This window comes from Hemitrygon akajei, chromosome 6 (genome assembly GCF_048418815.1).
Source record: "Hemitrygon akajei chromosome 6, sHemAka1.3, whole genome shotgun sequence".
Lineage (NCBI taxonomy): Eukaryota > Metazoa > Chordata > Chondrichthyes > Myliobatiformes > Dasyatidae > Hemitrygon > Hemitrygon akajei.
Window position 1 is genome coordinate 82,456,068 of NC_133129.1, and position 13,891 is coordinate 82,469,958.

Sequence of the window (13,891 nt, forward strand, 5' to 3'; positions counted from 1 at the left end):
GACATAGCCTCAGATTAGAGGGACGTCCATTAGAAAAGGGATGAGGAGGAATTTCTTTAACCAGAGAATGGTGATTTTGTGGGATTCCTTGCCACATCCTTGATGCATCTGTGGAGGCCAGAACATTGGGTGTATTTAAGGAAAAGGTTCATAACTTCTTGATTAGTCAGGGCATAAATGGTTACTGGTAGAAAGTGGGAAATGGAGCTGAGAGGGAAATGGATCAGCCATGAAGAATTTGCAGAGCAGACTATCGAATGATCTGATTTTGCTCCTGTGTCTGAGGGAGTTATGGTCTTATGTCAACTCAAAAGAAAAATTCCAAAACCAGTCAAAAATCTACTAAAAATTAAAAACCAAAATTGTGAGGCTGAAAAAATATTCATTCCTTTTGTAATTATGATGCTAGCTTTCCTCAGGTGTAATATACAGAATTATCTTGCCAACTCAACCAATTTGTTCATGTAGAACATTGGAGGATCACCTGTTTTGAATGAATTCATAGGAATAAATACCCCACTCTCGCTCTCTAAGTTCCAACACTATGGCAGATTTTAAACAGACCAAAACAAAATGAAGTCAAAAGAGCATTCAAGGCAAGGCAAATTCTTGCCCATAAAAATTTTGCAAAGCATTACTTGGAAGATATTGTAAAACTGTAAAAGAAAGTTTTGTGGTTGGATGAGACTGAAGTGGAACATTTTGGCCTCAGCACTAAGTGTGGCATAAATCTAATACCGTGCATCAGCCAGGTAACGCCATCCCTACTGTAAAATATGGTGAAAGTAGCATCTTGCAAAAGGGATGCTTTTCAGCAGCAGGTACTGGAAACCTGTTTAGGATTGATGGGAGGATGAATGCTGCTAGATACCGAGAGATCCTGGATAAAAACCTGCTAGCCTCTCCCAGAAAGCTTAAACTGGGGAGGAAGTTCATCCTTCAGCAGGACAACAACCCAGAGCACACTGCCAGAGCAACCATGGAGAGGGTTCAAATGAAAAAAAATTGATGTCCTTGAGTGGTCCAGTCAGAGTTTTGATCTTAACCGATTGCAGTCCACCGCCACTCCCCAACTAACCTGGCATAGCTTGAGCAATTTTACAAACCTTGCTCCGTTAAGTTGTGCAAAGCTAATAGAAACTTATGCAAAAAGACCACTGGCTGTAATAACTGCAAAAGGTGATTCATCTGAGCAAAGAGGAATGAATATTTTTGAACGTATCAGTTTCTGAGTTTTTAGGTTTTCAGGTTTTATAATTTTCCCTGATTTTGGGTCTCTACTGTGGAAAAAGGAAGCATGTGATTCACAAATTAAAACTCTCAGTTAAATTGTTCAAAATCCCTGGTTGTAATGCTTATTTATGGGAATAAAAGGTTGGGGCTGAATACTTTTACAAAGCACAAAATACCTCCACCTCCCCGTACTCAGTAAACTAGATGAGTAGCAATAAGTTTTAATCTGTTACTAGAATGGGTTAATAGATGTTTGTTGTTCAGATCGGATAAGACCATAAGACATAGGAGTAAAATTAGGCCATTTGGCCCAGTGAGTCTGTTCTGCCATTCAAACATGGCTGATTCTTCCACCACCACCCTCCCTAGCCTCACTTCCTGGCCTTCTCCCCGTAACCTTTGATGCCATGTCCAATCAAGAACCTATCAATCTCTGCCTTGAATACATCCAATGACATGGTCTCCACAGCTGCCTGTGATAACAAATTCCACATATTCACCACCCTCTGGCTAAAGAAATTTCTCCGCATTTCTGTTTTAAATGGATGCCCCTCTATCCTGAGCCTGTGCCCTCTTGTCCTAGACTCCCCCACCATGGCAAACATTCTTTCACATCTACCCTGTCTAGGCCTTACAACATTTGAAAGGTTTCGATGAGTTCCCCCCTCATCCTTCTAAATTCCAATGAGCACAGACCCAGAGCCATCAAACATTCCTGGTATGATAACTCTTTCATTCCCAGAATCATCCTTGTGAACCTCCTCTGAAGCCTCTCCAATGCCAGCACATCTTTTCTGAGGTGAGGAGCCCAAAGCTGTTCACAATACTCAAGATGAGGCATCGCCAGTGTGTTATAAAACGTTAGCGTCACATCACTGTTCTTGTACTCTAGTACTCTTGAAATAAATTCTAACATTGCATCACATTCTGAACCTGCAAATTATTCTTTAGGGAATCCTGCACAAGGACTCCCAAGTCCCTTTGCACCTCAGTTTTTTGTATTTCCTCTCCATTTAGAAAATAGTCAACCCTTTCATTTCTTCTACCAAAGTGCATGACCATACATTTCCCAATACAGAAATCTATCAGCCAATTATTTGCCCTTTCTCTTAATCTGTCTGTCCTTCTGCAGCCTACCTGCTTCCTCAACACTATCTGCCCCTCCACCAAACTTCATATCATCTGCAAACTTGTCAACAAAGCCATCTATTCCATCATCTAAATCATTGATATACAGCATAAAAAGAAACGGTCCCTACACCGATCCCTGCTGAACACCACTAGTCACTGGCAGCCAACCCGTAAAGGATCCTTTTATTCCCACTTGCTGCCTCCTACCAATCAGCCAATGCTCTAACCATGTTAGTAACTTTCCTATAATACCATGGGCTCTTAACTTGGTAAGCAGCATCATGTGTGGCACCTTGTCAAAGGCCTTCTGAGAGTCCAAATAAGCAACATCCTCTACACCCCCTTTATCTATCCTACTTGTAATCTCCCTAAAGAATTCCTGCGGGTTCATCAGACAAAATTTTCCCTTAAGGAAACCATGCTGACTTTGTCCTATCTTGTCCTGTGTCACCAAGGCTGGATGTTGAGATTCACTTATCAATCTCATTATGAGGGGATTTCTGCTTCAACATAGTATTGATGTTCAAAGGAATCCAAGTTATAGACTATTGTAAGGGTGCAGCACATTATTAAGATAATGAATAGTATGTATACTCAATGACCATTCAATAGGTGGTAAGGAAGTCTTATTGCATTTGCATAGGGCCCTGATGGGATGACAGGTGGGGTACTTTGCACAGTTTTGTTCCCCTTGCCTAAGAAAAGAGGTACTTGCCATGGAAGTATTGCAATTAGTATTTGCTGTCGGAGGAGACATTGAGCAGACTGAGACTTTAGATTCTTTATAATAGAATATTCTTTAGAATTCAGAAGATTATTTTATTTGAGATACAGCATGCTAACAGGCCCTTCTGGCCCAATTACACCCATGTAACCAATTAACCGAGTAACCCGTATGCCTTTGGAATGTGTGAGAAAACAGAGGATCTGGGCAGAACCCGCACAGTCATGGGGAGAACATAGAAACTCTTACAGAAAGCAGCAAAGCTGACACCAGCCACTAAGGTACCATGCCACTCCCTTCTTATTCTATTCTATTAAGAAGAAAAAAACTTTTAAAAATTATTAAAAGAGCCTGATAGATTAGAGAATAAGGAAGATGTTTTCTCAAATTGAGGAATCTATAACTAGGGGAATTGGTTTTTACAAAAGGAGTAGGTTGTTAAAGACTGAGATGAGGAGAAATTTCTTCACCCAGAGGTTGGAGAGCATTTGGAATTCTCAAAGTTGAATCATGAGAGACATGAAAGGATCTGGACATTGAAAGACTCAAGGGATGTGAGGACAGGGCAGAAAAATGCTGGTAAGGAAAGAGCAGGCATGACCTTAACAAGTGGATGGAGTAAGCTGGAAAAGCCGGATAACTTACCTCTGATCTTATTTCTTATGATCTTAAGTTAACCTTAAAATCCGAGCAGTACTCAACTCTGTGGTGAAATGATCAAAGGTGATCACCAGATTGAATGAGCCAGCTGGTTCTCAGAGACTGCTGGGAGCTTGACTAATAATTAATTCTCCCTCCTTTCCTGTGTGGACAAGTACCTTCCATGCAATCACCAAGTGCTAGTTGAGACTGGAAACTCACTGCCTGTGGGATTAGTGGGTGAGAACATCTAAGTGTTGAATGACTTTGCAGTAACACTTGATATATATCACCTTCTCTTTCTAACTTTGCTTAAAGTTTATTTTCACTCTCATTATTAAACACTTGCTGAAAAATCAGGGTGGAGTCCATCAGGCAATTTTCGGTATCTATCATAACTGCAATTGTTAATGTTTATATTCTAGGCCAGGTTAAATCTGCAGGAGTACTTTGCACATATAATGTACTGACCACAGCCCCTTCTTGCTGTTTCCAGACACAGTGCCAACATTAATCTTCATCGAAAGCTACTGACCAAGGAACTGGATGAAATGGGGATGGATCCAGCTCCTCCACTTTCCAAGGACCTCCGAGAGGAATTTTTGGCCAAGATCTATGGTGGCCACCATGGAATTGGACTTGATATGAGGGACGAAGTTAGTTCACCAGCAGGGACAGAAGATTCCCACACCAATGGCTACACAAGGGTCACACCAGATGATTATATGGTGCTGGACCTCAGCACCACTTCCAGCATCCAATCCAGCAGCAGTATCCACTCGTCACGGGAATCAGAGGTGGGAAGTGATGAGGGGATCCTGTTGGATGAGATAGATGGGGCCAGCGACAGTGGTGAATCCACCCACAGAGCAGAGGTTCAGTCCCAGGCTGCTGGTTCCAGTCATGAAGCCCTAGAGGCCTCGATATTGCAAGCAGCATCAACCAGCAATGGTGGGATCATGTGTATTATCTGCCACAAAATGTACAGCAACAAGGGGACACTGAGGGTTCACTACAAGACGGTCCATCTCCGTGAAATGCACAAGTGCAAAGTTCCTGGTTGTAACATGATGTTCTCCTCCCTGCGAAGTCGGAACAGGCACAGCCAGAACCCCAATCTACACAAGAATGTTCCTTTTGCCTCCATTGACTAATGCAGGTCTCTGTGCCAGGTGACCTGATCTGCTGAGCCTTTTTGACATCAGGTGCTTTCTTCGCTGTTTTGCCCTCTGACCTGGGGTTCATACACAAGGAGCAATTGTTTGGAGCTCAGTGGATGGAAATCCCAGGTCATATTGAAATGCTCATGCTTAATTCATCTCCAAAGAGACCGTATAAACTATCTGTGACTGTTGCCTGCAGAAAAAAGTACCTTCTTGTTGTCTTTGTGAACTTAACTACTTGTCAGCTTTTGAAAGAAACTTTGATTGAGCATGGCAGCTTTTTTTGTACAAACTATGCCCTTAAAAAGGCCAATGATGTCGATTGATTCTACTGTCATCCTGATAAGCCAAGGTCCTTTTTCTGTCACATTTCTAATTTGTGAAATAGTCCTCTAAGGTTATAAACATGAAATTTGAAAAGAAAATTAATGTCCTCTTTTAACCGACAGATTTGGGATAAATGTAACTTGTATCTGCTTAGATTTTTGGCATTTGATGCCTTGTGCTTTTTATTTATAACAGGGCACAATCTTGAAATTTGAGCCAGGCCTTTCAGGGATGATGTCAGGAAATTTTCCTGAAAAAGGAGGAAAAAGAAATTGCAAACTTTCAACCCCTGGAGTTCAACATATATTGCAAAACTGAGATTCATAAAATTTTGTTGGGTAACTATCACCAAGGTAGATGGGTGGAGTTAAGATATGGATCAGCTACAATCTAATTGATTCAAATTGCCAAATGGCCTTCTCCACTTCCAATGTTCCAAATGTTACACAATTAAATATCAGTTGCCATTTCAGTCATCAGTTTGCCCTTCTTTGTAAACTGGCATGACGTGATCTTTCTCTGCACTTAATAACATTGCATTAAGTTTTATCTGCAGCCTGTTGTTCCCTTGCTAATATACAACAGTCCTCGGAAAGATGAGCTATATTACTGTCTCCTAGCCCACAATCTTTACTACACCAAAATGCTGAGTTCTCTGATCTTCTCCAATTCTGCTATTTACCCCACCACCACCATCCCTGATTCCCCGAGGCTTCAAGCTTTGATTCACCCTCCACAAACCATTCTGTCTCTCTTTCCTCCTATATCTTATTTATAGGAGGTATGTTATAACCACACTGAGCCCAAATCACCATATGTGTCTCAAAAATTGTCTTATTACATTCCTGTGAAGTATCTTGTGATATTTTACAATGTTAAAGATACCACATTAATATGCTTCCACTGTCAGAAGGCTATTAAGAACAGTTTTTTTTTGCTGGTTTTAGGGGAAAGCATTTCATAATATCCTGATTGACAGATGCCTAAATGACAGAGATTTCCTGCAGCCAATTGTTAACTTGACTATTTAAGAATTAATTCAAGCCAGTATTGAAGAACCCTTAGTTGAAGCTAGTGCTTCACGCCTCCTCCAGACAGATTATGTTGGGGCATTTTTTTCTCAATAGAAGGAAGAACTGAGATTGGAAATCACAATGACATGATACTTTCACAATCTCTGCTGGATATAGGTGATTGGGAGAGAATGTGAGGTTCATTATATTCCTTTGAAACATGATGAAACCTTTGCTCACTTTATAGGATGCAGATAGTCATAAAGTCATGCCAATCAATAAAAGCTGCTAGTTCCTTAATTTATGAGGATTTGTTTAATTTGACTAATTGTTGCCATATGTATCTAAAATGGAGCACTTCTGAAAATCTAATATGAGAACATTTCTCTACACTAAATTCTAATACTGGATTACCAATGACAAGGCCAGTTGTCAGCTTTCTGCATAACGGCCATTTTCATCTCAAAATCATACTTCTTAAGCTACAGGCTTCAACAAATAAATAAACCTTTCAAGAAAATAACCATCGAACAGCATTGGAGAAGCATTTAACTACAAGTACCTGATGATTGTGATATTCTGAATAGCACCCAAATTCACTCCAGTAAAAAGTTTTATTTCTCTGTCATCTTTAACATAAGGAACAACACCAAAGTGCTTCGCAGGAACATCATCAGTTAAAGTGTAACACTAAGCCAGTAAAGGCCAGATGATTAGAAGTTTGGGCATTTTTTTTTCACGGTTTGATTTCCAGGAAGAGAGAGGTGAAGAGACAGAAAGATTAAGGGAATAAAATGTAGAGATTTAACACAGATGCAAGTGGTGAAGCATTTTCTTTCAGCAGTAAGATAGTAGAATTAGAGGGTTGCAAACATTTTTCAGGTTTATAATTATGTGGGGTATTAGAGAGAAAGATGGCATGCAACATGGAGGTATTTGAAAAAGTACAAAATTTAAAGTTAGGCATTATCTTGCTGGGAGCCAGCTTAAGTCTGTAAGCATATGGCTGATGGATAAGAGAATTGTACCAGTTGAGGGGTGGACTGTGTGATTTTTGGACATCTCATGTTTTTAAAGGGTAGAACAAAGGACTCAACCTGGAGGGCAACTAAGACAGTTGAGTGCATAGCTGAGATGGATGACAATTGGAACACAAAATTTGGTTTGGTTCTAAATCCAAGTAAATGCATAACAGCAAGGTAGAGCAGATGCCAGTGTTCAGGTTTAATTAGATAGACAATTAGGTCAGATGACTTACATTTAGAATCATTTCAAGGTAATTTGTCCAACAAGGTTGAAGTCTTTATTTGATGTCTATCAAGTCCATTCACTCCATCTGACCTGATATATCTGACATTTAGCTTGTTGTTCAACTTCTTACATCAGTTCCTGATTTCTCATTAAAGAGATACATCAGTTGTCTTTAACTAATTGATACTGTACATTTACATTTTTTTGGTGACTTGCATCCCAATTTTAATTTCCTTGGAATGTAAATCTTTAGCACAATAACAACCCATATCTCTGGCATTCAATTTCCCATTATGGCAGAACACATTTTAAAATAAATGATAATTCAATATAGAATTAATGATAGTTCCTGAGCTTAAAGGAATAGAGAGCAGGTAAATTGCCAATAATGATCAAGGAATCTGAACTTGAAGGGGCTTCCACACTGCCAGTTAATTTATCTTCAATAAACATTAAACAAGGCCTTTGGCTCATCAGTATTACATATTATTGATGGTTGTTAGAATTTTTTTTGTTCTATCTTTGTGTAAGATCTTGCTGGGATGGGGAGGGTGGGGTGGGTGGGGTAAGGGAGGCCTCTTGTTACTGAAGGTGAAGAGAGAGAAGGTAAGACTATTCGCTGAGCATTTGGGTTGTTTATTTTTGCTTTTACAAGCTCTTTTCCTTTTTCGTTGTGTTTCTCGACCTTTTTTAAAAAACTAAAATGAAACAGTACAATTTACTATTTGCTAAAGGTAGCAATATATTCTGCTAGCATGCTTCCACACTCTGAGGAAAGTGAAATCGTGTGACTCTAGACTAGTACATGAATCCAGTCATGCACTTTCAATGCTACACAGTGATATGCATCATTTTATACTCTCTCCCTTATTAGTAACTTTTTAAAAACGAGGGTGTTTCTAGGTTTCTTTAATTCTAACAGACAGCCCCCAGTGACACTAGCTCACTCTGTAGCAATGAACACTAAGGAGACTATTATATTACAAATACAGTTTTTACAGATTTCAACATTACTGCTGACTTTGCACTGAACGACTGAAGATCGTAATCCAGAGAAACTATCCCTGTTTCTATTAATTGCCAGGGTAACAAATGATTAAATAGTGGGAACAAATATTTGTCTGAAATCAAAATTCTGAAGCCATCAGATCCTGAATGACCACATACTGAGAAGCCTGCAGAATGAGAGTTTTGCCACTGTAACCCTCTGTAACAGAAGGAGTTTTTTGGATGATGCAGGGGTTCAGGGTCGCTCTTCGGCAGTTCAATTAGCTCAATGTGATGAGTTTTGGTCACATTAGGATAACTTAAAAGCTATGTCCGCACTGCTATCTCTAAGAAACCTTACATTCCAATAGGTAGAGAGAGTAGTTTCAGAACATTTCTTCCTTAATGACGGAACAAAAAGAAACATTATTTCTTGGAATATGTAATATGGCACACAGTGTGACAATTAATGAGTATTGTAGATTGAAACTTATATTTCATGAATGTTTAAAGCATGTAAGTCCCAGCATTGAACTAAAGTATGAAGTAACAAAGCTTTTTTTATTAGGAAATGTTGCAAGTGTGGTATAAGAGCCTTTTGACACTGACTTGAAAATGCAGAAAGACTTCCTTAGACAGAAGAACACACGGGCTGTATTGATTGGTGGTATTTTGACTTTCAAAGCCCTAGTGTAACCTTAATACAAATAAACAAATTTACACAATGTATATTAGGTTTTGGAATGCATGGCTTGATAAAGTGGTGGATACAGACTCAATATTTTCTTAATAGGGAATTGATTATGTTAAAAAAATGAGGGATAATGAGGAGGGAACAGCATTATTGCAGTAGCTGGATTGCTGTCCAAGAGAACAGGTATGGACCAAATTCTTCCTTTTATACTGTACTATTCCATAATTTAATGAAATATGGAATAAGTTCTGACTTACCTAGATAGTTGTGCAAAGGGGCAACTATTTGAAATGAAGGAATTTTTTGTAAGTGACCATGTATAAAAGGTTTCCAAACAATGGGAGCAGGGTTAGACCACGTTGTACAGGAACTCTCAGTCTTGGTGGGACTTTGGACTATGAACTACTGCCAGATTCCAGATTACAAAATCTTAACTTCAATTCTCAGAAATCTAACTATTACAGTCTTAACGAACTTAGTCTTAAAATCAGCAGGCTTCTTCTGCATGGCCTCAGACTTACAGGAGAAAGTGGATTTGTCTGAGATTCCTTTCTATATGTATATATAAAACAGTTGGAAATAAAGACATATTTTCTATTAGATTAAAAAAGCCGGATCTTAACAATATGCTAGTGCACTTCACAGTCAGGATTGCAAAATTATTTTGACTGACAAAGGATCTGATAGGTAGAACATTAACAGCAGCTGAGTTCGATTTTCATATTTGACATTCTCTATAATGTAGCAAGAAAAGAGATATTCCACCTCCTCCTTTCCTCCTCCCAGAATATAATTTTTTTTCATTATGATATTTCATTGTTATGCAACTAGAGCTCTGGATAACAGTTACTGCATTAGTTACCACACAGAATTATATGAAGTCTGCCTTTTATTGAGCTCTGCGTGAAACCAAACCGTGTGTGTGCGTGTGTGCGTGCGTGCGTGTGTGTGTGTGCAAGTGCATGTCTGATTGAATTATTGCCAAGTTCATTTTACCTATTTTGCGAGGTGGAACTGAGCAACACTAATGTGTTTCTTAAACACTTAATTATTTCACTGTTTAATTGCTTACAAATGTTTGTTCCCCTTTGCATAGAAAACAAATTAACCTTTCTATTTTTGTTTCAATTTGGTACTTAAAAGGTGTGTTTTCTTTTAATTATTTTGTGTTATTTTCATATTATCACAAAATTGTTCACTCTGGTCAATTTGCCAAAGAGCATTTTTGGACTTGCAATTGCTGCTCCCAGCAGCCGACTCTTTTCAGTATTGTGGGTGTGTGTTTTTATTGACGATCTAACAAGCCAGTGTTAAAGAGACCAAAGCTGTAATGAGAAGGGATTGACTATGTTGTGTACATTAAGAGGAGCATGTACTGAACAAACTGAGGGAATACGATGCTGGAACATTGAAGGTACTCTGCTTCGTGTCACGCGTCTAAGTCTAAATATTCACACGTCACTTTAAAGCCTTGAAAAATGTGATTATTGATGCCAAGATTCTGACACATTACCAGCATATTCCGTCTCTCCTCCCCTTTGCTCTAACAATCACAACCCTACAGGGACATAGATAAATGTGTACACTTAAGTTCAGCTTGTGGCCATTCAGTGTGAGAGGAAATGTAAGTGCCTATTTATTGCAGCTGAAGAAAGAATTGAGTACAGGATCTCAAACTGTCTGTAAAGGCCACTGATGTATGCCTGCACCATAAGAGCCAAAAGCTGAAAACTCAGTTCCATGTTTGGGAGCCACAGCCCAGGGCCACCCAAACTGTAGGCAGACAGACAGGGAAAAAAATGATTTGTTAGGCAAAGACTGTGCAGTGTAATCTAGCTGACAGCCCTGAATTGAGGTTGGAAGTGAGACTTTGAGTTCTGATTGATGGGCTGTTCAGGCGTTCCGTATCACCTGTGAAGTACAGCTTGGAAAGCTAACCCTGCTGGGCTTACCTGCACAACGTGGGTGTGAAGGGTGTGTCAGGCAACGCTTGTGTGTTGGAAGTGGATTGCCGAGAGATAAAGTTGGTTTCAGGATTTCTAGCAGAAGATGCCAAAACTGAAATTGCAAGTTTCTGAGAATTTGTTTACAAATTAAATGCTTCCTTTGGCTGAGAGCTCTCCCAGTGCAGTGTCTGGGCTGAGTACCTGGTCTCTGGCAATTCAGACTGACCTTTTTCTAACACTGAGGGCTTCTAAACCCTGTGGAAACATATCATTAACTTACATTAATTCCATATCTGTATTTGGATGACAACGCATTAACTGTCCGTACTTAATGAGAACCAGTATAGTTATTCGTCTCACTTTGTGCAGGCAGAGGCTCAAAGGCCTAAGGCAGAGTTTACACTCACCCACTGTGACCCCACCTGATCCCAAAACTGTTTGCTATCCCAGTAGTCTTATTTACACTGAATACAGAGCTATCATGCGTTTGAGGAGCTAAATTGTCTTACAGTAACTGAGGCAAACAGAGTCTGGAATCATAGTTTAACAACTGCACTCACCTCCTGTGCTTTGTTCCACTGACCATAACATTATTGAGTAACATCTTTTATTTCCTTAATGGATGACCCAACATCCCTCAGAACATTTGGTACCATACTTAGAAAACAACAAAACTCTGATAAAGACACCTAAACCTAAATACAAAACTGCATTCTACACATTGTATCATCAAATATTTCTCAGATAGATCACATAATTATGAATCTAGTGCAATTATTTTGTAGGCAAGTAATTATGTATTTTAGGATAATGGTTGCGTGGATTGATGTGCTCTCAGCTGTGATGGACTAAAACACTTCCTCAAATTTTAATTTCTAATAGTCAAATTTTGGACAAGATGGTGATAAAGACAATCTATTGGCTGCAGTTTAAGAACTGTGACAGCGCTTTTCTAAAAATAATACAAAATTCAAAGTACCAATGCTTCTTTTTCAAGAAATTTTCATTATAATTATCCCTCTTTAATTACGTTTTCAATTTGTTTGCTTTCTTGTACGTGAAAGTTAATGCACTGCTATAACGCTTGAATAACCACAGTATGCTCTACAAAGAATTGCTGTACCTGGGGAATTGAAAAGCCTGCTTCACTTTGATCTACTAATCATGACATTGGTAGTTTCATAAATACTGTATGCATTGAAAACAAAACAAGTTTTTCAATTTAGTAGTTTGGAAAAGAGGAGTCCGTTTTTTATTTGTAATTGTTCCCTTGTATTTCTGTACTATATACTGTCTCTGGTTTTTGCATTAAATGCATAAGGGTTTGGGATGTAAATGGAATTTTATTCATATTTTGTTCAAATACCTCTTGTAATTTGTATCAGAATTCTTGTACAATTTTTATATTAAAGATTTATCAGTCACTGGCAAATGTGTCCTTTTCTTTGATGAAACGGGAATGTTCCAGAATCTAACTATGCTCCATTCAACCCAGAAAGCTGTACACACATTTCAAAATGTCTCAGTATATTCACTGACATTTGTTAGATTGCTGAGCCAGATCATTAAGGACTGATTCTCAAGCTAAGTGAAATCAGAAGACAAGTACTGAACAAGCATCGGATTCATGCGGGCTACCTTTTACCATTCTCGATTCCTCCTCCTGAGTAATTTCCAATGTCTGAGTTAAAGTCTTTCAGTCTGTGAGTCTGGCATCTGCAAAACGAGATGTAGCATTGAGGCCATTTTGGTAAAATGATAAACAAATTTGAAACATCAACACACAAATGCATCGGAGAGTGAGTAGATAGATTGGTTTAAGAGATAATGGTGGAATTTAAATCTAAGATATACTGGAATGTTGACAAGTTTACAGTTTAGGTTCAGATGTCATTACATAAATTTAGTAAAGCTAGATGATAAAATTACTATCTTTGCACTTTGTGTAAAATTCTAATGAAATCCCTCATGATTTCATTTCCATGAAGTACTGGCAGGGTAGCTGAATGTGATCTCAATAATTTCAGTTAAAATATAAGACTATTGTGTAAAGAATCATGAGATACCACCTCATTTATAGAGATGAAAATACAGAAGTTCAAATATAATTAAAAACAAAACTTGTGAGGTACTTGCACCTTTAGAGAGCCACATCACTGCACTCAAAGAGCTTAGATCAATTCATGGACTCATGCAGCACGGAAGCAGTCTCTTGGGCCCAACTAGTCCATGCTGACCAACTAATCTCATCTCATATGCCCCCATTTGACTCTTATCCACTTAAATCTTTCCTATCCATGTATCTCTCCAAATATTTTTGAAATGTACCTACCCTACCATTTCCTCTGGCAGCTCATTCAGACCAACTGCTGGGTGAAAAAGTGGCCCTTGCACTCCTCTTAGATGCTTCTCCTCTGACATGCCCCAATCCTTATAAAAGCACAAGCAGGCAAAATTTCACACAGAACCACAGAGATAATATTAGAGAGCTGAGGCCTCAGATGGCTCTTGAAGGAGGAAAGGGATGAAATGTTTCCACTGAAGGGATTTTACCTTCAATGGCCATCGGGACATTAAGGAATAGATATGCAATCAGCTTAGGGACAGGTTTTTTAGTAGCTGCAACATAGTGAGTAGCTTCAGTAGATGGTTGCCTCTCTGACTGGAGGCCTGTGACTCGTGAAGTGCTGTAGGGACTGATGCTGGGTCCATTGTTGTTTGTCCTGTATGTCAATGATTTGGATGATAATGTGGTAAACTTGATCAGCAATTTTTCAGATGAT

General features: G+C 38.9%; 1 protein-coding gene across 5 annotated transcripts in view; it reads left to right on the forward strand.

Annotated features, from left to right (window-relative positions):
• The window catches only part of bnc2 (basonuclin zinc finger protein 2), a 459,273-nt gene extending 451,258 nt beyond the window's left edge, over positions 1–8,015 (forward strand). For all 5 annotated transcript variants that reach the window (XM_073048679.1, XM_073048680.1, XM_073048676.1 and 2 more), the window contains one exon: positions 4,224–8,015. In XM_073048679.1, the coding sequence (XP_072904780.1) occupies positions 4,224–4,881 (658 nt within the window). In that variant the 3' untranslated portion in view covers positions 4,882–8,015. The remainder of the gene's footprint in view (positions 1–4,223) is intronic.
• Positions 8,016–13,891: the final 5,876 nt, after the last annotated feature.